The 27,814-nt window shown below is 44.2% G+C and overlaps 1 protein-coding gene across 1 annotated transcript in view; it reads left to right on the top strand.

The window, feature by feature from the left end:
• Positions 1-1,489: 1,489 nt before the first annotated feature.
• INO80D (INO80 complex subunit D) overlaps positions 1,490-27,814 on the top strand; it is a 66,182-nt gene continuing 39,857 nt past the window's right edge. Inside the window, exons 1-4 of the mRNA XM_056536442.1 lie at positions 1,490-2,087; positions 19,395-19,482; positions 19,611-19,857; positions 25,668-26,404. Of these exons, the coding sequence (XP_056392417.1) occupies positions 19,640-19,857; positions 25,668-26,404 (955 nt within the window). The 5' untranslated portion in view covers positions 1,490-2,087; positions 19,395-19,482; positions 19,611-19,639. The remainder of the gene's footprint in view (positions 2,088-19,394; positions 19,483-19,610; positions 19,858-25,667; positions 26,405-27,814) is intronic.

Genomic DNA, 27,814 nt, shown 5'->3' with positions numbered 1-27,814 from the left:
GTTACAAAATGGCGTTTTTTCTTCGATTTTGTCGCACAATGATTTTTTTTTCCGTTTCGCCGTGCATTTTTGGGTAAAATGACTAATGTCACTGCAAAGTAGAATTGGCGACACAAAAAAATCAGCCATAATATGGATTTTTAGGTGAAAAATTGAAAGGGTTATGATTTTTAAAAGGTAAGGAGGAAAAAACGAAAGTGCAAAAACTGAAAAACCCTGCGTCCTTAAGGGGTTAAAGCAGGAAAGGGGTTTTGTCTACTGGTCCCTCCAGTATTAGATAGGTCCACTTCTTCATGCTTATCTGTATAGTCTGGCGGTCTACACCAGTGAGTTGTGGTTTTTGCAACAGCTGTAGAGCCACAGGTAGGGGATCACTGTTCTACAACATAGCACAAACATCAGCTACGTATACAAAATCATCATCAGTCTAGACCAGTGGTCTCCAACCTGCGGACCTACACATGTTGCAAAACTACAACTCCCAGCATGCCCGGACAGCCAACGGCTGTCCAGGCATGCTGGGAGTTGTAGTTTTGCAACATCTGGAGGTCCACAGATTGGAGACCACTGGTCTAGACAAATGTCATAATAAACATAGAACTATGAACCAGACAGACATTCTCTGGAGCAAAGTTGAGGATTTATTCAAAATCAACTATATACAGAGAGACTGACTCAATAATAATAATAATACTATTTATTTTGATAAGGATAATAACAATATGAATGATAGTAAGGCCCCTTTCACACTACATAATTACTTCTCTTTTCGAAGTTCCGTCAGAAAATCGGCAGTAAAACAGCAGTTACGAAATCCCGTTATAGTCTATGGGATTTTTCTAATAGCCGTTTGTACCCGTTATTATTAATAACAGCCGTAATTTTGTGACGGAAGATATTAACGGGGGAAATAGTTCAGGAACTAATTATACTGATCATATTAATGATACTAATAATAATAGTACTGGAAATATTGATGATAATAATAATACTAATAATAAAAAATAATAGAGAATATTAATGTTAATAATATTGGTGATAACACTAATAATATTGATGATGATTATAATCATAATACTGATTATATTGATGCTAAATATAATACTGATGAGTAAATTATAATTATTAGTAGTAATAATAACAACAATACAAATTATATTGATGCTGATTATGTTGATAATAGTACTGAGGATATTATTAATAACAATAATAAAATAATGATGGTATTATTGATGATTATAGGAATGATAACAATAGTAGAAATAATAATAATATTGGTGATAACACTAATAATATTGATGATTATAATAATACTGATGAGTATATTAATTATTATTTTTAGTAATAATACAAATTATATTGATGCTGATTATGTTGATAATAGTACTGAGGATATTATTAATAACAATACTAAAATAATGATGGTATTATTGATGATTATAGTATTGATAACAATAGTAGAAATAATAATAATATTGATGATATTAATAAATATTCATACCCATTATTATATTATTAATTATAATATTGATGTTTATCAATAATGATATTGATTATAATATTGATGACACTATTGTTAATATTGATAGTAATATTCATAATACTATTAATGGGGATGGTGCTCCGTACCCCGGGCAGTGCAGGGTGAGCGGTCATGTCCTCTCCTCCTTCCCCCGGAGCCGTGTACAGAGCCGGGCAGGTCCGGTCCGGAGGGGCAGCAGTGTGGCGGGCAGGCGGCCGGTGTCATGTCGTGTGTGTGCCGGTAGTGGTGCTGCTGCGGGAGGCTGATGAGGCAGTGGTGTTTGGAGCCCATCCTTCCCCGCCGCCGCCGCTGCCGCCTGTAGTCAGGGATTCCCTCTCCGCTCCGGCCCCCCTGCTCCTCTCCTGACCTCCCCCGTCCCTCCTCCCGTATACAGTCATCCTGCTCTTACACTTATCACGGGGGGTCCTGGCTGGAGGAGGAGATCCGGAGAGAGGCACAGCGCCCCCGGTCCTGATCGCAGCCGGCCGGGGAGGTCCTGGGATCTGACAGCCAAACAGAAAAGGGGGGAGAAAGGAGGAGAGGAAAAAAAAAGCGCTTGGGAAAGGTAAGTGGAGAGCACCGGGCCACAGCCCAGACCGCGGCCTGCAGTAAGAGCCGGGGGCCGCCTGTGGGCGCACTGGGGCCGGTCACCCAATGTACGAGAGGCCGGGGATCCGGAAGGCCTCACTAGGCCGTGAACCGGGAATTCGGCTCCGTTTTTTCGCATTGCTGCGCCCAGTGTCCGGGTTGAGTTAGTGCTGGAGTGGCGGGCAGGGGGCCGGTATGTCCCCGTATCATGTACGGTAGACGAGCTAGTCCGGACCGAGCGACCGGAGCCTCCCGGGGAGGACGGAAGGTGTGAGCCCCGGCAGCCGCAGCCCCCGCACTCGTCTACACGCGGTAAACAAGGCTTTGGGTGACTGCTGAGCCCCGGGTGTCAGCGGGCGCGAGCTGTGTGTGCAGCTACGGTACCGCTGCGGCTGGATAACGCGCTGTGTACACAGGGACCTAGAGTGTGTGGGTGTAATGTATACATAGTGTATATTCATGTATGCCATTCGGACACACTGCAGACCACCTTCTGATCACTCCATGAACTATGTGCCCCCCATACATCACTATGGATAAGTCCTTGGGGTGTCCTCCACATCCTTACTCTCAGCCTCCAGGAAAGCCTTCCCACAGCACTACATCTTATTTGGGACTGTACTGTGTATATACTGTGTGATTACCATGCAGAAGCCCGGAAAAGCATGGTGACAGCCCCGGTTCCGGTTATAATGGTGGCTGTACCGCTGTCATCTGATGTTATAATGGTGGCTGTACCGCTGTCATCTGATGTTATAGTGGCGGCTGTACCGCTGTCATCTGATATAGTGGTGGCTGTACCGCTGTCATCTGATGTTATAATGGTGGCTGTACCGCTGTCATCTGATGGTATAGTGGCGGCTGTACCGCTGTCATCTGATGGTATAGTGGTGGCTGTACCGCTGTCATCTGATGTTATAGTGGCGGCTGTACCGCTGTCATCTGATGTTATAATGGTGGCTGTACCGCTGTCATCTGATGTTATAATGGTGGCTGTACCGCTGTCATCTGATGGTATAGTGGTGGCTGTACCGCTGTCATCTGATGTTATAGTGGCGGCTGTACCGCTGTCATCTGATGGTATAGTGGTGGCTGTACCGCTGTCATCTGATGTTATAGTGGCGGCTGTACCGCTGTCATCTGATGTTATAGTGGCGGCTGTACCGCTGTCATCTGATGGTATAGTGGTGGCTGTACCGCTGTCATCTGATGGTATAGTGGTGGCTGTACCGCTGTCATCTGATGTTATAGTGGCGGCTGTACCGCTGTCATCTGATGTTATAATGGTGACTGTACCGCTGTCATCTGATGTTATAATGGTGACTGTACCGCTGTCATCTGATGTTATAGTGGTGGCTGTACCGCTGTCATCTGATGTTATAATGGTGGCTGTACCCCTGTCATCTGATGTTATAATGGTGGCTGTACCCCTGTCATCTGATGTTATAATGGTGGCTGTACCGCTGGCATCTGATGTTATAGTGGTGACTGTACCGCTGGCATCTGATGTTATAGTGGCGGCTGTACCGCTGTCATCTGATGTTATAGTGGTGGCTGTACCGCTGTCATCTGATGTTATAATGGTGGCTGTACCGCTGGCATCTGATGTTATAGTGGTGGCTGTACCGCTGTCATCTGATGTTATAGTGGTGGCTGTACCGCTGTCATCTGATGGTATAATGGTGGCTGTACCGCTGTCATCTGATGTTATGATTGCCACTTAAGGACTAGGACAGTGTCCTCTAACCTGTGGTGCTCCAGCTTAACTACAACTCCCATCATGCCCAGACAGCTAAAGGCTGGGGGGCTGCAGGTTCGAGAATGCTAGACTAGAACTTATATTTTCCCAGTGTTTTTGTCAGTGTTGTTTTGGAAATTGTATAGGTGACATCATCAACGACCGTGTGAACTGAGCCCTGTGCAGGTGATTATTTTATGTCCTGGCCTCAGATGATGGTTGTGTGTACACCACATGGTATCCTCGGTGATGTGAACGTTGGATTGTTTTGTATGTCAGAGGACCCTGAGGTTTGCTGTGGTAAGGGATACAGCGTCCTGGCAGACGAGCATCTGTATGACTGGAGCTGTCCCATCTGTAAATGACAGTCCATATCCTGAGGACACATCAGGGGCTATGGTGCAAAATAGCAGAAAAATGCTAGTGTAGTTTAAGGAAGAAACACTGATTAGGGGGTGGGGAGGGTTTCCAACTGCTGGGACCCCTAGTGATCTCCAAAACAGGGAGGCTTTACTGATAAGGATCTGCAGTCCCACATGAACCCTGCCAGCCCATTCATTCTCTATGGTAGTCACTGGATAGCTGAACCGCACAACATGAACAAGGTGTGATTCCCATTAAAATCATTAGGATGTGATTATTGAAATATAACACATGTATTTAGGTGCAAAAATACATGTAGAATTTGTGCTAGATTACACATGAAAAATACAGTGTGAATCTGGTCTTAGTATAGTAATGTAACCAGGCACTACTGAATAAATGTGCTGCAATAAGTTATAGTATCCATTTGGATACATTGTAAAATGGATCAAAACAAACTGCTGTCCAGCATAGCCTATAAAATTAGAACCCATAATGCCAGTGTGAACAGAGCTGTAGATCCATAATAGAGAGTCCCAGGCTTTCCCTTACTTCAGTGTTTCCCAACCAGGGTGCCTCCAGCTGTTGCAAAACTACAACTTCCAGCATGGTCCAGGCATGCTGAGAGTTGTAGTTTTGCAACAGCTGGAGGCACCCTGGTTGGGAAACACTGCCTTACTTCATTGTGTGCAACATTTACCTAATAATTCTCTTCTTTCTGTTAGTTTATCCTCATTTGGTCCTTTCTGTAATGAGTCATGTTGATGTCAGGATACTGCCTGCCGAACCTGTGCTTGTACACAACAGTCAGTCTGAGCTGTAGTGTAAAGCATGAGGAATGATTAGAGATGTGGTGTAAACGTGAGGAATGATCAGATATATAGCGTAAAGCATGAGGAATGATCAGATATGTAGTGTAAACATGAGGAATGATTAGAGATGTAGTGTAAACATGAGGAATGATTAGAGATGTAGTGTAAACATGAGGAATGATCAGAGATGTAGTGTAAAGCATGAGGAATGATTAGAGATGTGGTGTAAACGTGAGGAATGATCAGATATATAGCGTAAAGCATGAGGAATGATCAGATATGTAGTGTAAACATGAGGAATGATCAGAGATGTAGTGTAAACATGAGGAATGATCAGAGATGTAGTGTAACGCATGAGGAATGATCAGAGATGTAGTGTAAAGCATGAGGAATGGTCAGAGATGTAGTGTAAACATGAGGAATGATCAGAGATGTAGTGTAAGCATGAGGAATGATCAGAGATGTAGTGTAAAGCATGAGGGATGATCAGAGATGTAGTGTAACGCATGAGGAATGATCAGATGTAGTGTAAAGCATAAGGAATGGTTAGAGTTGTAGTGTAAACATGAGGAATGATCAAAGATGTAGTGTAAACATGAGGAATGATCAGATGTAGTGTAAAGCATAAGGAATGGTTAGAGTTGTAGTGTAAACATGAGGAATGATCAAAGATGTAGTGTAAACATGAGGAATGGTCAGAGATGTATTTTAAACATGAGGAATGATCAGAGATGTAGTGTATAGCATGAGGAATGATCAGAGATGTAGTGTAAACATGAGGGATGGTCAGAGATGTAGTGTATAGCATGAGGAATGATCAGAGATGTAGTGTAAAGCATGAGGAATGAACAGAGATGTAGTGTAAACATGAGGGATGAACAGAGATGTAGTGTAAACATGAGGGATGATCAGAGATGTAGTGTAAACATGAGGGATGGTCAGAGATGTAGTGTAAACATGAGGGATGGTCAGAGATGTAGTGTAAACATGAGGAATGATCAGAGATGTAGTGTAAACATGAGGAATGATCAGAGATGTAGTGTAAACATGAGGGATGATCAGAGATGTAGTGTAAACATGAGGAATGATCAGAGATGTAGTGTAAACATGAGGAATGATCAGAGATGTAGTGTATAACATGAGGGATGATCAGAGATGTAGTGTATAGCATGAGGAATGATCAGAGATGTAGTGTAAAGCATGAGGAATGAACAGAGATGTAGTGTAAAGCATGAGGAATGATCAGAGATGTAGTATAAACATGAGGAATGATCAGAGTAGTGCTGGGCGATATGACCAAAAAGGAGTATTACGGTATTTTTCTAAAGTATCACGGTACTTATTTTTTTTTTTTTACATTGAGACTTGCATTGAGGTGGCGTAGCGGAACTAAATGGGCTTTTGGAACTACATGATCTGAACACTGGGGCAGTGGAGTACCCTTTTAAATAGATGTAACAAACAACCCTATAGCCTCCAGCTGTTGCAAAACTACAACTCCCAGCATGTTGGACTATATAGTAGTGTATAGTATAGGTCAGTGTTTCCCAACCAGGGTGCCTCCAGCTGTTGCAAAACTACAACTCCCAGCATGTTGGACTATATAGTAGTGTAAAGTATAGGTCAGATTTTCCCAACTAGGGGTGCCTCCAGCTGTTGCAAAACTACTACTCCAAGCATGCCCGGACAGCCGTTGGCTGTCCGGGCATGCTGGGAGTTGTAGTTTTGCAACAGCTGGGGGGCCTCAACAGCTGGAGGGCCTACTGTAGGTATAGTATATTATACAGACCCATCCCAGACCCCTGTCCATCCCAGAACCCTGACTCACCTTCCCAGTTGCTGCAGGGACCGTCTGGGGAGGGTGAGCCGGGCCATCCATCCTTCCTGTAGTGTCCGGCGGCATTCCGGGTGGAGGGTGAACCGGTCCGGGCTGTCCTTCTTCTCCGGGGGTCCTCTTCTCCACTCCGGGCAGGCTCCGGCCTAGTAACGCTGCATAGACGCCACTGCGCAGTGACGTCCGTGCGCAGCGACGCACCGGACGTCACGGACGTCCCGGCGTAGCAGCGTCTATGCAGCGTACTAGGCCGGAGCCTGTCGGGAGTGGAGAAGAGGACCCCCGGAGAAGAAGGACAGCCCGGACCGGTTCACCCTCCACCCGGAATGCTGCCGGACACTACAGGAAGGATGGATGGCCCGGACCACCCCCATTACGGGTAAGTTTAATTTTTTTTATTGACTCGGAGGGTGGGGGAGGGGCCCGACCGGTATAGCGGTATGGGTAAAAATCCATACCGTGGGAGGAAAAAAAAACGCTATCCAGTTCATACCGGTATACTGCCCAGAGATGTAGTGTAAAGCATGAGGAATGGTCAGAGATGTAGTGTAAACATGAGGAATGGTCAGAAATGTAGTGTAAACATGAGGAATGGTCAGAGATGTAGTGTAAACATGAGGAATGGTCAGAGATGTAGTGTATAGCATGAGGAATGGTCAGAGATGTAGTGTAAACATGAGAAATGATCAGAGATGTAGTGTAAAGCATGAGGAATGGTCAGAGATGTAGTGTAAACATGAGAAATGATCAGAGATGTAGTGTAAAGCATGAGGAATGATCAGAGATGTAGTGTAAAGCATGAGGAATGGTCAGAGATGTAGTGTAAAGCATGAGGAATGATCAGAGATGTACCATAAACATGAGGAATGGTCAGAGATGTAGTGTAAACATGAGGAATGATCAGAGATGTAGTGTAAAGCATGAGGAATGGTCAGAGATGTACCATAAACATGAGGAATGGTCAGAGATGTAGTGTAAACATGAGGAATGGTCAGAGATGTGGTGTAAACATGAGGAATGGTCAGAGATGTAGTGTAAAGCATGAGGAATGAACAGAGATGTAGTGTAAACATGAGGAATGATCAGAGATGTAGTGTAAAGCATGAGGAATGAACAGAGATGTAGCGTAAACATGAGGGATGGTCAGAGATGTAGTGTAAACATGAGGAATGATCAGAGATGTAGTGTAAAGCATGAGGAATGATCAGAGATGTAGTGTAAAGCATGAGGAATGAACAGAGATGTAGCGTAAACATGAGGGATGGTCAGAGATGTAGTGTAAACATGAGGAATGGTCAGAGATGTAGCGTAAACATGAGGGATGGTCAGAGATGTAGTGTAAACATGAGGAATGGACATAACAGGATCCTGAACATTATTGTGGATCTATCAGATAGCGCTGGTGTAATGAACATCATCTGATGGTTGTGCAGCCGGGGCCACGCAATCACTGGATTGGTTGTGCAGCTGACTAGCGATGACTATTCACACAATTCCTATGATCAGCCCTCGTACCCCAGCCTTGCCCCTCCAATTCTGTCCATTATTGAACATATACTCTAATCATATGGGATTCAAGGTCATAACCCACAGTATAACTGTATATTTACCAAATAAACTGTGTGACATAATCCCTTCTCAGACACTACATTTTTAACCCCTTAAAGGGGTACTCCAATGGAAAACAATTTATTTTAAATCAACTGGTATCAGAAAGTTAAATAGATTTGTAAATTACTTCTATTGAAAAATCTTAACCCTTCCAGTACTTATCAGCTGCTGTATACTACAGTGAAAGTCTGTCTGTCCACATTGCTCTCTGCTGACACCTCTGTCCATGTCAGAAAATGTCCAGAGTACCAGCATATTCCCAGCAAAGCTATCCTGCTCTGGACAGTTCCTGGTATGGACAGAAGTGTCAGCAGAGAGCACTGTGGTCAGACAGAACTTTCTCTGTAGTATACAGCTGCTGATAAGTACTGGAAGGATTAAGATTTTTTTTTTTAATAGAAGTAATTAACAAATCTGTTTAACTTTCTGGCACCAGTTGATTTAAAATAAATTGTTTTCCACCGGAGTACCCCTTTAAGGACTCAGTCCATTTTCACCTTAAAGGGGTACTCCGCCCCTAGACATGTTATCCCCTATACAAAGGATAGGGGATAAGATGTCAGATCGCCGGGGTCCCGCTGCTGGGGACCCCGGGGATCGCCGCTGCAGCACCCAGCTAACACTACTGCGCAGAGCGAGATCGCTCTGCACGTAATGACGGGCGATACAGGGGCCGGAGCATCGTTACGTCATGGCTCCGCCCCTCGTGACGTCACCGCCCGCCCCCGTCAATACAAGTCTATGGGAGGGGACGTGGCGGTCGTCACGCCCCCTGCCATAGACTTGCATTAAGGGGCCGGGCCGTGATGTCATGAAGGGCAGAGCCGTGACGTAACGATGCTCCGGCCCCTGTATCGCTCGTCATTACGCACAGCGCGAACTCGCTCTGCGCAGTAATGATGGCGGGGTGCCGCAGCGGCGATCCCCGGAGTCCTCAGCAGCAGGACCGTGGCAATCTGACATCTTATCCCCTATCCTTTTGGATAGGGGATAAGATGCCAGGGGCGGAATACCCCTTTAAGGACTCAAAACAATTTTTGCTTTTGCACTTTAGTTTTTTCCTCCTCATCTTCTAAAAATCATAACACGTAAAATTTTGCCCCTACAGACCCATATAAGGGCTTGTTTTTTGCCTCACCAACTGTACTTTGTAATGACCTCTCTTATTTTATGTACAACACAAATAGAGAAACATAGCCGCACATCCACAATTTTGATCTACTTGCTTCTCTAGGTCGGGCAGCAGTGGGGCTGCCTGGCCACTGGGTCATTTCCCCTGTGGGCTTGGTGTCTCGGGGGCAGTGGTTGGTGCCCGGCGCTACGCTAGTGTTAGGTTCGGGACCCACTCTTACTAGGTGGCCTTGACATGGCAAGTGGGCTTGTACTTTTTGATCAAAATGTATACTGACAACAAAAAAGTTTTTTTCTATTATGCTGAGATGCAAGTAGATCAAAATACAAATGGTGGATGTGCAGCTCTGTTTCTCTATTTGTGTATTACATATTTTATGACATAATCTGTGGCGAAGCAAAAAAAAACTTATTTGTGGGATGAAAAAAAAAAACAACAACAAAAAAAAAAGCAATTTAGCAACTTTTTAGAGCTTCCGTTTCTATGCAGTGCACTTCTTGGTAGAAATGTCACCTTGTCTTTATTCTGTATGTCCATACAGTTACAAGAGTACCTAATTTATATAGGTTTTATTTTATTTTACTACTTTAAAAAAATGATAAATACATGCACCAAACTTATTTTTAAAATTGTCATATTCTGATCCCTATAACTTTTTATTTTTCTGCATACGGGGCTATATGAGGGCAAATTTTTTTTGTGCCGTGGTCTGCAGTTTTTATTGGTACCATCTTTGTTTTAATGGGACTTAATAATATTTTTATGGTATATGAGGTATATATAGTTCAGACATTTATGCACGTGGTGGTACCACATATGATTATTTTTATTTTTTAATACCATTATTTTATTTAAACAATGGGAAATGGGGTGGGGGGGATTCAAACTATACCATGCAATCTTCTGATTGCATATACTGATCAATGCTATGGCATAGCATAGCATTGATCAGTGTTATTGGCGCTCTGCTGCTCCAGCCTGTATGGCAGGCTTGGAGCAATAGAGAACTGATCGGACAGCGAGAAGGGAGGTAAATGCCCTCCCGCTGTCCTCTCAGCTGATCGGGACATTGCAATTTTGTCACAATAGTCCCCTTCAGCTTCGCTGAGCTGCCGGGACACTTTTGCTTTCATTTTAGATGCCACAATCAATTTTGATCGCTGCGTCTAATGGGTAAAGGGTACCTTTCATCCAAAAAACTTTTGATAGATTAATATATGCAGAATGGGGGAGATATATCAAAACCTGTCCAAAGGAAAAGTTGCTGAGTTGCCCATAGCAACCAATCAGATCGCTTCTTTCATTTTTCAGATGCCTTTTCAAAAATGAAAGAAGCGTTCTGGTTGTTATGGGCAACTGGACAGGTTTTGATAAATCTCCCCCAATAACTTTACAATTGCATGTTATAAAAAAAATATGCTTCTTTCTATTTAATTTTCCACGTTGAAAAAATTACCACTAGCGGTCTCCCTACCAGTCCTGGCCGCAAGCCCCTTTTTATTTTTTTAGAGATTTCAGACTCATGCTGAAGTCCTAAATCTCAGACTGCAGCTGGGACACAGATAAGCTCAGCACTGCTCCCTGCCTGTCAATCAGACAGACAGAAGCCAGCACTGTGCTCCTAGCACAGCAGGGCATACTCCTGACTCCTTACTGCATGCCCTCATTCATTATACTATCTGAGCTCTGATCTTTCTTCTCTCTGCACATGCAGTTGTAAACAGAGAGGAGAAGATTCAGTGGTACCAGCTGAGCTTGTCTGTGTCTCGGCTGAAGTCTGAGATTTAGGACTCCAGCATGAGTCTGAAATCTATAAAAAGGGCTTGCATCCAGGACTGGTAGGAAGACCTTCCATTTTTTTCAAAGTGGAAAATTAAATAGAAGGAAGTATATTTTTTAATAACATGCAATTGGAAAGTTATTATGCATACATTAATCTATAATATATAAAAAGTTTTTTTGATGAAAGGTGCCCGGCGTTAACCCTGGATGATGGCTGCTGAAAGCAGGGACCCACGGATTTGAAGCATGCTCAGCTCGTGAGAACGCTTTAAACCCTGGTAATGGGACTCAGGGTTTAACCCCTTCAGGACCAAGCCCATTTTGGCCTTAAGGACCGGAGCGTTTTTTGCACATCTGACCACTGTCACTTTAAACATTAACAACTCTGGGATGCTTTTAGTTATCATTCTGATTCCAAGATTGTTTTTTCGTGACATATTCTACTTTAACATAGTGGTACATTTTTGATATTTGCATCCTTTCTTGGTGAAAAATCCGTAAATTTGATGAAAAATTTGAAAATGTAGCATTTTTCTAACTTTGAAGCTTTCTGCTTGTAAGGAAAATGGATATTACGAATACATTTTTTTTTGGTTCACATATACAATATGTCTTCTTTATGTTTGCATCATAAAATTTATGAGTTTTTACTTTTGGAAGACTTTGGCTTCAGCAGCAATTTTCCAATTTTTCACAAAATTTTCAAACTCGATATTTTTCATGGACCAATTCAGGTTTGAAGTGGATTTGAAGAGTCTTCATATTAGAAATACCCCATAAATGACCCCATTATAAAAACTACACCTCCCAAAGTATTCAAAATGACATTCAGTCAGCGTTTTAACCCTTTAGGTGTTTCACACGAATAGCAGCAAAGTGAAGGAGAAAATTCACAATCTTCATTTTTTACACTCTCATGTTCTTGTAGACCCAATTTTTGAATTTTTACAAGTGGTAAAAGGAGAAAATTTTTACTTGTATTTGTAGCCCAACTTCTCTCGAGTAAGCACATACCTCACATGTCTATGTAAAGTGTTCGGCGGGCGCAGTAGAGGGCTCAGAAGGGAAGGAGCGACAAGGGGATTTTGGAGAGTACGTTTTTCTGAAATGGTTTTTGGGGGGCATGTTGCATTTAGGAAGCCCTTATGGTGCCAGAACAGCAAAAGAAAAAAACACATTGCATACCATTTTGGAAACTAGACCCCTCAGGGAATGTAACATGGGATGAAGTGAGCCTTAATACCCCACAGGTGTTTCACGACTGTTGCAAATGTAAAAAAAAAAATAATAATTTTTACCTAAAATGCTTGTTTTCCCAAAAATTTTACATTTTAAAAAAGGGTAATAGCAGAAAATACCCCTAAAAATTTGAAGCCCAATTTCTCCCGATTCAGAAAACACCCCATATGGGGGTGAAAAGTGCTCTGCTGGCGCACTACAGCTCTCAGAAGAGAAGGAGTCACATTTGGCTTTTTGAAAGCAAATTTTGCTCTGGGGGCATGCCGCATTTAGGAAGCCCCTATGGTGCCAGGACAGCAAAAAAAAACTCACATGGCATACCATTTTGGAAACTAGACCCCTCGGGGAACGTAACAAGGGGTTAAGTGAACCTTTATACCCCACAGGTGTTTCACGACTTTTGCATATGTAAAAAAAATAAAAAAAATTTTACCTAAAATGCTTGTTTCCCCCAAAATTTTACATTTTTAAAAAGGGTAAAAGCAGAAAATACCCCCCAAAATTTGTAACACAATTTCTCCCAAGTACGGCGATACCCCATATGTGACCCTAAACTGTTGCCTTGAAATACGACAGGGCTCCAAAGTGAGAGCGCCATCCGCATTTGAGGCCTAAATTAGGGACTTGCATAGGGGTGGACATGGGGGAATTCTACCTCAGTGATTCCCAAACAGGGTGCCTCCAGCTGTTGCAAAACTCCCAGCATGCCTGGACAGTGAACGGCTGTCCGACAATACTGGGAGTTGTTGTTTTGCAACAGCTGGAGGCTTGATTTTGGAAACAGTGGCGTACCAGACGCTTTCATTTTTATTGGGGAGGGGAGGGGGGCTGTGTAGGGGTATGTGTATATGTAGTGTTTTTTACTTTTTATTTTATTTTGTGTTAGTGTAGTGTAGTGTTTTTAGGGTACAGTCGCACGGGCGGGGGTTCACAGTAGTTTCTCGCTGGCAGTTTGAGCTGCCGCAGAAAATTTGCCGCAGCTCAAACTTGCAGCCAGATACTTGCTGTAAACCTCCGCCCATGTGAGTGTACCCTGTACATTCACATTGGGGGGGGGGGGGGGGACATCCAGCTGTTGCAAAACTACAACTCCCAGCATACGCTGACAGACTGTACATGCTGAGAGTTTTAGTTTTGCAACAGCTGTAGGCACACTGGTTATGTATCACAGAGTTTGTGACCTAACTCAGTGTATCACAACCAGTGTGCCTTCAGCTGTTGCAAAACTACAACTCTCAGCAGTCACCGACAGCCAACGGGCATGCTGGGAGTTGTAGTTACGCAACCAGCAGATGCACCACTACAACTCCCAGCATGCACTTTAGCTGTTTGTGGAAGCTGGGAGTTGTAGTTATACAACAGCTGAAGGTACACTTTTCCATAGAAAAAATGTGCCTCCAGCTGTTGCAAAACCATAAGTCCCAGCATGCCCATAAGGGAATGCTGGGAGTTGTGGTGGTCTTCCTCCTGCTGTTGCATAACTACAGCTCCCAGCATGCCCTTTTTGCATGCTGGGAGCTGTTGCTAAGCAACAGCAGGAGGCTGTCACTCACCTCCTGCTGCTGCCGGCACACAGGTCAGTCCCTCGTCGCCGCCGCCGCTCCTGGGGCTCTGATCCCAACATTGACGCCGGGGATCGGGTCCCCAGCACCCGGGGTGCACGTCCCGCACCCGCTCACGTCCTCCGGAAGAGGGGCGGAGCGGGTTGCGGGAGTGACACCCGCAGCAGGCGCCCTGATTGGTCGGCCGGTAATCCGGCCGACGAATCAGGGTGATCGTGAGGTGGCACCAGTCACTGAAGACTCGACCCGGAATCGCCGCAGATTGCTGGACTGAATTGTCCAGCGATCTGCTGCCATCGCCGACATGGGGGGGCATAATGACCCCCCCTGGGCGATATGCCGGGATGCCTGCTGAACGATTTCAGCAGGCATCCGGCTCCGGTCCCTAACCGGCTAGCGGTGGGGACCGGAATTCCCACGGGCGTATGGATACGCCCTATTTCCTTAAGGACTCGGAATACAGGGCGTATCCATACGCCCTATGTCCTGAAGAGGTTAAAGTGGTTTAAAGAGGTTAATGGGGTACTCCAGTGGAAAACAAATTTTTTTAAATCAACTGGTGCCAGAAAGTTTAACAGATTTGTTAATTACTTTTATTTAAAAAATCTTAATCCTTCCAGTACTTATCAGCTGTTATGAACCACAGGAAGTTATTTTCTTTTTGAATTTCCTTTCTGCCTGACCACAGTGCTCTCTGCTGACACCTCTGTCCATTTTAGGAACTGTCCACAGCAGGATAGGTTTTCTATGGGGATTTGCTTCTACTCAGGACAGTGCATTGTGACAGCGTTTGTGATTTTTACACACATTGCTAATTCTTTTTTTTTCTTTATATGCAATCGACACCAAAATATGCAGTGACAAATCTGTGCCAACATCCACATAATTTGGGGAGGATTTACAGGATATTTTCATTTTATGGCTGCAGAGGTTCCATAGGGTAGCATGTATAATATGGAGCTTAGTTGGTCACGATACAGATATTGGGCACATGGTACTGAGCTGAATTTGATTTTGCCAACACCTTTTCTATAAAGTTCCTGTATGAATTTTAGAAGGGGTTGGAGTTCTGGTACCCTACTATAGTGAGCTATGAGAGAAGTTTATACAACATGGTACATAGAAACAGTCAGGTACAGCTGTTTAAAGGGTTGTGCCATCTTGCAAAATTATCCACAGTATAGGTCAGTGTTTTCCAACCAGGGTGCCTCCAGCTGTGGCAAAACTACAACTCCCAGCGTGCCTGGACAGCCGTTGGCTGTCCAGGCATGCTGGGAGTTGTAGTTTTGCCACAGCTGGAGGCACCCTGGTTGGGAACACTGCTACAGAGGTTGCAAAACTACAACTCCCAGCATGCCTGGACAGCCTGGAGGCCCCCTGGTTGGGAAACACCAGTATAGGTGATAACTATCTAGCTGCTGTGGCCCCTCCGTGATCAAGAGAACACAAACCACAGTCTCCTGTTAAAATGGAGCACATGTCCCAACGTTCCATCAGTTTTCTATGGGAGTCTCAGAAACAGCTGAGTACAGTGTTCGACTGTTTCCTGCAACTCTTATAGGGAGAGAATGGACTGCGCCCCACCATTCCATTCGAATAAGAAATTGTGGGGATCTCAGGGTTGGGACCTCCTGTGATCAGATAGCTTTCCCGTCTCCTTTGGATAGGGGATAACTTTACAAGATGGCACAACCCTTTAACCTCAGCTAATAATATAATGTTTCTTACTTACAGGGTAAAAAGGCAAGCTGTACCTTTCCTGGAGCTGAGGGTGAATGCCAGACTTATAAAATCACGTTTTTATTTCTCAGTCTAGTAGGAGGAGCCAAAGTGCCACCACCTGGCATACCTCCTGGCTTGCCTTTCCCTTCCAGCACCTTACAGATTGATGTACAGAGCTCTGTACAGCCTAGAAGGTGTGAGCAAAGCCAGGCTGTGGCACTTGAGCAGTTTGGCTCCACCTACTTGACTGAAAAATTAATAAGGTCATTTTATTAGTTTGGCAACTGCCATCAGCTCCAGGAAAGGTATAGTTTGCTTTTATACCCTAACAACTATCCAACAGTGTCTGCAGCACTTAGCAGCAAATACAGCTGACTGATTCCCTTTGAGGGTAGGGTTACATGCAGGGCATCGGCAGAGTATTTGACGCTGCAGATACGTTGATGACAATCCCTAGAGTAAGCCTTCTGCTGTGTTGCCTGCTGGTCGCAGCAATTCACCACTATGAGCTGACACACAGGGATCTGCGAGTTGTGCATGCGCAGTTTACTCTGACATCACGGCTGCTCTCGGCCAAGCTCCGGGAGCAGGGGAAGCAGCTGCGATGTCGGTAAGTAAACTGCGCATGTGTGTCTGCTCGTAGTGGCAGATTGCTGCTATGTGCAGACAACGCAGGTAAGGCGGACACAGCAGGAGGCTGACTCTAGGGATGGTCATCAGCGCATCTGCAGCGTAAAATACACTGCGGATGCGCTATGTGGGTCTCTACCTTTTTAAGGCTTTATTCACACGGCTGCAGTCATGGCAAAATTTTTGCTATGATTTTGCAAAGATATATAAATGACAGTTCAGTGCCATACAGGGCATTCCTACAGTATGAGAGACAATAGACAATCCATGTGAAGAGTGAACCTTCAGTGGGCCCCTTCAGCTCCTTCTTACTTTTCCTTTTTGTGCCAGCCTTTAGAATCTACCATTGCCTGTCTTCAGATCTTTATACAGAAGATGGGAAGGAGAAATTGTGTGAAATATTTCCATGGACACTATAGAGTCTGGAGGAGGAGTATCTTTTCTAGGTCTTGCCCTTTGGAGAGACACTGTGCGGTTATCGATGCCGTTGCTGTGCACTGTCCACTCCTTTATTGTTGTACCATCCCATCTGCTCCATTACTACATGGCTAATTACAGGAATAGAATAAAGGCGCCCACGTGTGAAGTGGACAGCCTGGGCCGGTCCTGGGCGCAACAAAGGAAGGGTGATGACCCCCAACTGGGCAGAGAATAGCAGGCCGGCCATCCCTTTATTCTGACTGCTCACACACAGCTGAATTTTGAGATCTTCATCTTGTCCCTTTTTGTGTAATAAGGATAAAGGAGGAATAATTTAAAAGAAAAAATATATATGTACTCGCCAAAAGAACAACAATTTGCAAAAACATACAGCCTCAGTATTGTGGTTTTCAATATTTCCTAAGACTATTTTTAACCAATAATACTACCACCATTACAATAAAACGTATATATTATTTAGTGGTACCAAATCTATGGCAGCTGCTACACCACATAATGGTGGTAATGGAAGGTAAACTCTCTGCTTCTGTTTGCGGTGGTGGTGACACCTGATTGTCAGTACTAGCTCTGGCTGGGATAAAAATGGGAAAGAACTAATTATATATATATATATATATATATATATATATATATATATATATATATGTCTGTCCTGATCCTTGGCTACATGTGTCTGAACAGTCCCTGATTCAGGCTGAGTGGTGCTTACTTCTCAGCAAGAATGGGGCCTCTGCCCTGATGGACATGTCCAGGGATCGGAGCAGTTGACTTTCTTTCTATTTTTTTATTTATTTTACTTTTCCTATTTTTATCCCACTCCAAGGTGATACACCTCTATTATGTGGGAAAAAAATAATGCCGATAGGGGGGGGAAAAATCATGCCGATAGTACCATAGATTGTATTGAATGAAGGTCTCTGCATCCATATCCCAAGATATTTTTGTTTATTCCTGGTTCCTGTGTGGATGAAGGCTGACAAAATGTATTCTATTTTTAGTGTGTGGCTGTACACATAGAGGTCCCCACCTCATGGCAAAACCACATGCAGTTGTACAGCCGGACGCAGTGGTTTGCAGTGTGTTTTATCGCATTTAGGGGAGGTGAATTGGATTAGACTGTGTGCTTCACCGGTACAAGCCATGGTTTTTGACCAGGTTTATGGGCTTCCTGTTTAGACTGCAGTTTTGTACATTTTGATTGTATTTGTCAGTGTTTTAGACTGGATCCTTAGAAGAAGCAAACCCTCTGACAGCCCTGTTCTATTGTTTTCCGCAATGGAAATTAAACTATTGATTGTTACTGTGGTCACTTATTCTGTGTACCATCTGCCCCACTGAGCCTCTCCATGTATCATGTATGAATAGTGTGGGGGTGCCATTCCCTAACAATGAGCCCTCTACAGCTGATCAGTGCTTACTGCCCAGGGGTATACATCCACCTGCCGGTGGCCTTGTCCCTAGCACTGCATTTCATTGGCTGCTTAACAATTTGACCTCCTTCAGCCATGTTTATTCAATGTTTATAGCTTCATTCCCACAGCCAGCATGTTTAAGTGTTAAGTCCATGGGATGAGCAGAAACTGGTTATAAAGGCTGTATTCACACTAGCATTATTTTTATTTCACAGGTTTCAGTGGAGTGAATTGTATGACATGCATTTTGGTTTTCATGGACTCAGATTGGGGTTTATTGTCATGTCTCTGGTGCACAAAACCAATATTGTATGAGAATATTGTGAAAGCACGCTTTTATTTCTCCCTTTAAAACTTAGTTTTTTTTTTTTGTCATTTTATCGTAATACCAGCAGAGTACCTGGTTAGGTCTTCCTACCTAAACCTTGTGGGAGAGAAAAAAGCAACAATGATGCTCTCATCCTCATATCCCATAATCCCCCACACTAACTAGTCTCTGCACCTGCCGGCGGGGCAGGCAGCAGGATGTTTGAGTCCCGGGCAATCTCTGCAGCCCAAGATTAACACGATTAAGAGATGTACTGGAGGTGCCATACACTAGATGGGTCTTCAGACAAAAACCCCCACCCTCGCAAATGGAGTGAGTTGGGGTTAATTTAACTCTTATTATATTTTTAGTTGACATGAAAGTAACATGTGTACCAAGTTTTATCAAACTATCTACAGCCTTTTTGAAGTCATGTTGGAACATACATACATTGGGCCAGATTTACCAATCTGCCAGAAACCAAAACTGTTTGGGTTTGCCCACAGCAACCAATCACAGCTCAGCTTTCATTTTACCAGAGCTTGTTAAGATATAGCTGTGATTGGTTACTATAAGCAAAGCCAGACAGTCTTGGTTTCAGGCACATTAATAATTCTGGACCATTGAGTTTAATATATTTATAGATAAAGACATTTGCTGTACTTTGTTTACCCTTATTGTTCCTTTTTGTTTTTACAGGAATCCTTCTGTTGTTGGCGGTTGTAGACATCTCGCTGTGGGGCACATCACCTAATGAACAGATAAAATGCATAAAATTTAAGATCAGGTAAGATGGCCTTTTTATGCAGGAATGCATAGTATCATATGGTGCATGAGGTCAGTCCCCTCAGGACTTCCCATTTCACACAATGAACCAACTGTTGACTCCGATCATTGTTCTTAATGTTTTTCCAGCTGATGTTCACAAGGGACAGAGTCACGTGATGTATGAAGGCAAACACATACACTTCTCTGAGGTTGATAATAAGCCCCTATGCTCCTACAGTCCCAAACTCTGCAAGCAGAGAAGACTTAACGGCTACGCCTTCTGTATCAGACATGTTTTAGAGGACAAGACTGCTCCCTTCAAGCAATGTGAATATGTGGCCAAGTACAACAGCCAGCGCTGCACTAATCCCATCCCGAAATCAGAGGACCGGAGGTAAGTAGGTCAACCTGCACGAATGCAGATATTAAGCACAGTGGGCCATTATAAAAGCGTGCAAACTTAAATGGGCACTGTCACCAACTTTATTTTTTGATATGTTGTGGTACTTATGTACTACAACATATCTCTAATATACTTTTATTTTATTTTTTTTTTCATTAAAAAGGTTTAATTTACATTTAAAAACGGCTACTGAAAAAGGACTGATTTTGGAGTGGCAATCAGTCCTTTTTCAGTTAGGCTGCACTCGCTCCCTGCCTGTCAATCAGACAGGCGGGAGCGAGCGCATTGGCTCCCCGGCCACTGGCTGGGGGGGCCACTCCTCCCGCACATCGCCGACGATGCCTCGTTGCCGCGCTGTCCCTGCACGCCCGCTGCCGGACTCTGCAGTAACTGCAAGTGTAATGAGGGAACGGGCTAGTGCCGTAGCGGGGGGAACGGGCTAGCAAAAAAAAATAGGATGGTGGGAGCTACCCTTTAAACTATAATAATTTGCCGTAACATATTTAACGGTAAAGATTACCATTGTGACTGTGATGCTTACTGTTTACAGAACGGTTAATTTATCCATACTGGAGGCTGTGTCTGGTACTGCAGAAAATTCTGTTTGCTGTCCCCCATATGTGGTTTAGTGTCACTGGAAATGCTTTTAACTCTAGGAACCAAAAAAATTCTGCCTGGTTATTGTATGACATTGGATTCTCCTAGATATTAGCAACTGGTATAAAACCTTAAAAAAAGTGTTTTAATTTGTTTGTAGTTATACATGCTCAAACTCTTCACACAGGCTATTCTGACATAGCTTTTTGGCTTCTTATGTGAAGAAATCCTGTTCATATCAGAGAGATGCCAAAAAAATGGGGCTTCTGGTTACATCTAAACTGCCTCTGGCTAAAGGGAAACTGACAGCTAGTTCACCTGTACTAAACCCAATACACAGGGTTGTAGTGCAGGTAAAGCAGATTAAAATGATGTTTCACTTACCTGGGTTGGTGCTGCTTTCACAGAGACATACAATGTGTTAGCCTCCACTACTAATAAGGTAATCTGTAGCCTGTTTTACACAATAATGGTGGGACCCAGCATCCCTGCCTCTATTTATGAGGTGGGCGGGCATATCGAAGAAGTGGGGACGGCGGCAGGTATGCTGGGTATACCCGGCTCCAGCGCAATGCAGGTAATGAATATATGAGCAATGACGGCTAATACAGCATTTATCTCTAGAATAAAGGCACCGATCTGGGTAAGTGATACATCATTTTAATCTGGTTCACCTGTACTATAACCCTGTGTATTGGGTTTAGTGTGGGTGAACCAGCTGTCAGTTTATCTTTACAACAGGGCCAAGGGACTAGTTTAGCTTTGGACCCAGGTACCTTGCTGAGGAACCTTTACTTGAAAACAGTATAACATAAGTAGTCTTTAAAGGGATACTTCGTTGCTAGACATCTTATCCATTATCCAAAGGATAGGGTAAAATATGTATGATCGGGGGGGTCCCACCATTGAAATCCCTGCGATCTTCCCCTCTCTGAACGATTGCTGGTTTCCGGCTGCAGTGGCTTTGACGTCAAGCCAAGTCCCCTCGTGATGGCCCTTGAAGGGGCGTGGCGTCACCAGGAGATGTGGCGTGTCATCACGGCCACTGCTGCCGGTACCCAGCATTCGTTCAGATGGATAGGGGATAAGATGTCTAGCGGCGGAGTACCTCTTTAACTCCTTAAAGACGGAGCCCATTTTCACCTCTAGGACGAAGCCCTTTTTTGCAAATCTGACCACTGTCACTTTAAACATTAATAACTCTGGGATGCTTTTACTTATCATTTTGATTCTGAGATTGTTTTTTTTTTTTTGTGACATATTCTACTTTAACATAGTGATAAAATTTTGTGGTAACTTGCATCCTTTCTTGGTGAAAAATCCCCAAATTCGATGAAAAAACAAAAAATTTTGCATTTTTCTAACTTTGAAGCGCTCTGCTTGTAAGAAAAATGGATATTCCAAATAATTTTTTTTTTGGATTCACATACACAATATGTCTACTTTATGATTGCATCATAAAATTGACGAGTTTTTACTTTTGGAAGACACCAGAGGGCTTCAAAGTTCAGCAGCAATTTTCCAATTTTTCACAAAATTTTCAAACTCACTATTTTTCAGGGACCAGTTCAGGTTTGAAGTGTCTTCATATAAGAAATACCCCAAAAATGACCCCATTATAAAAACTGCACCCCCCCAAAGTATTCAAAATGACATTCAGTAAGTGTTTTAACCCTTTTAGATGTTTCACAGGAAAAGCAGCAAAGTGAAGGAGAAAATTCAAAATCTTCATTTTTTACACTCGCATGTTCTTGTAGACCCAATTTTTGAATTTTTACAAGGGGTAAAAGGAGAAAATGTATACTTGTATGTGTAACCCAATTTCTCTCGAGTAAGCACATACCTCATATGTCTATGTAAAGTGTTCGGCGGGCGCAGTAGAAGGCTCATAAGCAAAGGAGCGGCGAGGAGATTTTGGAGAGTACGTTTTTCTGAAATGGTTTTTAGGAAGCCCCTATGGTGCCAGGACAGCAAAAAAAAAAAAAACACATGGCATACTATTTTGGAAACTAGACCCCTTGAGGAACATAACAAGGGATAAAGTGAGCCTTAATACCCCACAGGTGTTTCACGACTTTTGCATATGTAAAAAAAAAAACACTAAAATGTTGGTTTCCCCCCAAATTTCACATTTTTGCAAGGGTTAATAGCAGAAAAGACCCCCCCCCCCCAAAAAAAAAAATTGTAACCCCATCTCTTCTGAGTATTGAAGTACCCCATAAGTGGACCTGAAGTGCACTACGGGCGAACTACAATGCTCAGAAGAGAAGGCGTCATATTTGGCTTTTTGAGAGCAAATTTTGCTCGGGAAGCATGTCACATTTAGGAAGCCCCTATGGTGCCAGGACAGCAAAAAAAAAAAAAAAAAAAAACACATGGCATACCATTTTGGAAATTAGACCCCTCACAGAATGTAATGAGGGGTACAGTGAGCATTTACCCCCCACTGGTGTCTGAGAGATCTTTGGAACAGTGGGCTGTGCAAAATTTTTCATTTTCACGGACCATTGTTCCAAAGATCCGTCAGACACCTGTGGGGTGTAAATTCTCACTGCACCCCTTATTACATTCCGTGAGGGGTGTAGTTTCCAAAATGGGGTCACATGTGGGTGTTATGTGTTTTTTGCGTTTGTCAGAACTGCTGTAACAATCAGCCACCCCTGTGCAAATCACCTCAAATGTACATGGCGCACTCTCCCTTCTGGGCCTTGTTGTGCGCCCCCAGAGCACTTTGTGCCCACATGTGGGGTATCTCCGTACTCGGGAGAAATTGTGTTACAAATTTTGGGGGGCGTTTTTCCCTTTTACCTCTTGTGAAAATGAAAATTATAGGGCAACACCAGCATGTTAGTGGGAGATGTAGTTATGCAACGGCTGGAGGCACGCAAGTACAACTCCCAGCATGCAAAGACAGCCTTATGCTGTTCCTGAATGCTGGGAGTTGGGACTTGTAATTTTGCAAGATTTAGAGGGGTTCAGTTTGTAAATCACTGTCCAGTGGTCTCTAAACTGTGGCCCTCCAGATGTTGCAAAACTACAACTCGCAGCATGCCCAGACAGCAAACTGCTGTCTGGGCATGCTGAGAGTTGTAGTTTTTCAACATCTGGAGGGCTACAGTTTGAGACCACTGCATAGTGATCTACAACCTGAACCCCTCTAAATAATGCAAAACTACAAGTCCCAGCATGCCCACACAGCAAACAGCTGTCTTTGCATGCTGGGAGTTGTAGTTTTGCAACATCTGGAGGGCCACGGTTTAGAGACCACTGTAAACTGTGGCCCTCCGGATGTTGCTAGGCAACAACTCACGTGGCAGGACCCGAATGAATTGCTGCCGCCACCGCACGTGGGGGATCCCCGCATGGAGGATTGCGCTCCGGGATCCAGGTAAGGGACCTTTGGCGCCGGCCCCTGGACAGTTCCCCCGTTTTGCCCGGACACCGATAGGTGGGCAAAGCGGGGGAACCGAACTTTAACCACATCCCCCCACCCCTTTCTGCTATCGGTCGGTCGCTCCAGCCGAACAATAGCAGGGATAGGAGGGGTGGCACCTCTGCCACCAAACTCCTGTCCCTTCAGGGGGGATCGAGGGTGTCTCGGACACCCCCGGTCCCGCTTATTTTCCGGGTCAACAGTGACCCGTATGACCCGGAATCGCGCAGATCGCAGGTCTGAATTGACCTGCGATTTGCGCCCATCGCGGTCATGGGGGGTCTCAGGACCCCCCTCGGCGATGTGCCGGGATGCCTGCTGTTAGATAACAGCAGTCATCCCGGCCCGATCACCGCAACTGGTGACGCGGCGCTCCCGGAACCCCGCGACGTACATGTATGTCGCCGCGCGCCAAGTGACACTTCGCGGCGCCTTACATGTACGTAGCTCGTCGTGAAGGGGTTAATCTTCAACAAAGAAGGCACAGTCTTCAATACAGTTTTAAAGTAATTAGGCTGATACCTGGGCCTTTTGTACACATGTAACCCTAACCCATCCTAGTGCACAGAAGGACAGGTTGCGTCACCAAAGAACAGGGGACAGACATCCTCCCTACTTAGCCTGTCAGTAATTAGTATATTACAGGTTATGTTGGAATAGATGTAGGTTGCTTAATATTGCCTATATTTATCCCAATATTACCGTATTTATCTGTGTATAACACGCACTTTTAAAACTTAAATTTAAGGCATAAACCCTACCTGCATGTTATAGGCTGATAAATGTTTTGGTCACTGATTTAAAGTGTCCGCAGCGCCGGCTGCATGTTAAAGATCCGCAGCCCTGCCACGGCTACTTTAAAACAGTGACCAGTGACCTCCCTGAATGACGTCTTCTGCCGGCTCCTCTGCACGATGTCAAAGACGCCACTCATCGTTTCCTGCAGTCACCGCTGGTGGCTGGTCTAAAGTGGCCGTGGCCAGGCTGCTGAACATTAACAAGCAGCCGGTGCTGCTGCCACTCTGACCAGCGGCGGCTGCAGGGAATGATGAGTGACATCCAGAGGAGCCTGCAGCAGACGTCACTCGTCATTCTCTCCCTGCCACACAGCCTTGCAAGACCCGCTGCCTGACCTGAGCCTGCCAGAGCGTGGCCAAGTAATGGAAAATATGAAATGCAGGGGGGAGTGGGAAATAATGAGCAAGGGAGGGGGGAGGGGGAAATAATGAGCAAGGGGGAGGTAAATAATGAACAAGGGGGGGTAAATAATGAGAAAGGGGGGGGAGTAATGATGCTGGGGGGGAATTAGCAGGGGGAGGAAATAATGAGCTGGGGAGAATAATGAGCAGGGAGGTATAAATACGGTATATTGAGTACTATATTCTCCAGATATCCCTATTCTCTGCCTCTGATGTTCTCCAGAGCTTGCCAGATGCGGGTACTGGTCCGGTTCCCGCTATTGGCACTATTTTTTTTTCCTGTCCTGACATGCAGAAAATGCCGCTCCATGGGTCACTGATGTGATTACTGATTGGCTGGGTGGTCATTTACTACATGTCGGGATGGAGAAGAGGAAGCACTGCCAGTAGAGGCTGGAATGAGACAGGTGGGAGATCGTTGGCAGGTAAGTGGAGGTTTTATATTGACACCTGGGGCATTTGTAAGTGTCAAATTTGTCCTCTGAAATATTCCTTTAATCTGTACTTCTGAGTTCTAGGCTGAAGGATGTTTACACGTTTTTTTTTTTGTTTTTTTTGTTTTTTTTTTGAAGGTACTGCAATAGTCATCTGCAGGTACTGGGCTTTATTCCCAAAAAGGAAAGGAAGAAAAAGAATGATGCACTGGAAGAAGTAAAGGCAAGACACCCAATGGAAACCGTGGCCTTCAGCTTAACAGTGCCCACCTTGGCCTTGAAGATGCCCAATGGACTAGATGGTATGACGCTTTCCCCTCCTGGGGCCAGGCTTCCTCTTCACTACCTGGAAACAGACTTAGATGACTCCTTTACACTTGAAGAGGAAGAAGAGGAGATAAAGAAAGGAGCATCCATAAAGAAGAAACTACAGAGCAAGTTGGCCCAGAATCGGCAGCGACAAAAAGAGACAGAGATTATAAAAGTTCATCAAGAGCACTTTAGCCCTCAACCTGCACCTTCTCAGCTCCAACCTCTGTCTCTTCAAGAGCAGCAGATGCTGGTGCAACCAGCACCAACATCACTGAAGTCTACTGGGCTAACACAGAGCCTGGCGTGTACATCGCCTCAACCTCAGAATACCAGCTTACCAGTACAGGGAGCGTCACCTATAGCGCACACGTTAGCACAAATAAAGACTAATAAGAGACCACTTCCCGCCCCTCCAACCTCCACAGATCCGCCAAGATCAGACAGGATTCAGGTGACTGCCTCAGCCTTACCAACCTACTCATCATGTGTTAGCCGGCTGCAAAGACTAATGAAACTGTGCACACAAAAGCACCAACTAAATGCAGATTTATTCCCACATTTGGGTAAGTCCATGAAAAGATTTTCTATTCAGTCAGTCACTTTTACAAACATGAACTTTTTAATCGGAACCTACAAATAATTTGTTTTTTTCATAACAAGGAAAATCGTGACTGTGTGTGTTTGTGTGATTTGGGGTATTTTGTTGATGTAATTTATATGCTCCTCTATTACACTTGTGTAAAACTGCTTAAGGTTCTCCCATTTAAAAAGAGGTCTTTTCAGGGGGGGGGGGGGGGGGGGGGTTTAGGTATCTGCTCCCAACAAGCAGGTACCATAGATAACAGCACAGCTTGTTACTAACTGTGGACCAAAGAACATCTCATTCATTCAGGGAACAACTGAGCAGTCACTGAGATGTTGCAAGAGCGACACATCACGTCAAAATGGCTTAAAACACCCTTTTATGCGTACCTGTCATATAACAGAAAAAAATATCACAATAGTCTTGGGCTCAGAAGTTCCCCAGGAATAATAATATATATATATTATCTCCTGCACTCCACCAATCTGGGGCCAGAAAGAAGCCTCTTCTCAGTAAAATACACATGAAATCCCCCTGCAGTTTGCAGAAACTCTTCTCAGATATGATGAAACCAATTATTATTTTTTTTGCCTCAATTCTTAGCATAATATCTGGAGGAAACCAGGGACTTCTAATCCCCTGCCCAATCCATCTCTATGGTGAATCATGATGATGGCAGCATAAGGCTGTGGTGGTGTTTTTCAGCGACTAGGATAGGGAGATTGGTCAGAATGGCGCAAAATACAGATATATTCTTAATGAAAACCTGATCAAGAGTGCTTTGAACCTCAGAAAGTAAAAATAAAAAAAGGAACAGTGTCTGAAAACCCGGAATGCGTTTTAGATTTCATATTTTTTTACTTTACCAATAGATAGTGACATCTTGTGGTTGCTTCTATAATTACACTGCTGCATTTTTCTCTGTGTAATGTTAAACAGCTATTGTCGTGATGGGGTATTTATCTATTCTTTATTTAACCTTACCTAATCTTAATCCCATGCCTTCTTAGTGTGTCATTTAGATGTTGGCTTGTTGCAGTGGCTCAAGCCTGGCTTGGTAAAGTAGAAGATGTTAGGAGATCATGTGAGTTGGCTCAGATTTGAGTCATTACAGACCGTTAATGTTAAAGTGTATCTGCTGGGGTACAGAGCTGCAGACCCCACCAGTTAGGGAACAAGGAGATAGGAAACGTATATGGTTGTTGTTTGCTAATTCGGCTAAACAGTTGGCGAAGTGAGTGTAGTCACGTGGCACACCTCCTCCCCGCCCTGACACACTCTCAGAATTGAGCCCTGTACAGTGATCCCTCAACTTACAATGGCCTCAACATACAATAGTTTCAACATACAAAGGTCTTTTCTGGACCATTGTAACATGAAACCAGACTCA

The sequence above is a fragment of the Hyla sarda genome, chromosome 8, assembly GCF_029499605.1.
Source record: "Hyla sarda isolate aHylSar1 chromosome 8, aHylSar1.hap1, whole genome shotgun sequence".
NCBI classification, from domain to species: Eukaryota; Metazoa; Chordata; class Amphibia; order Anura; family Hylidae; genus Hyla; species Hyla sarda.
Note: the sequence above shows the minus strand (reverse complement) of the source record. Positions and strands in the feature narration are given on the sequence as shown.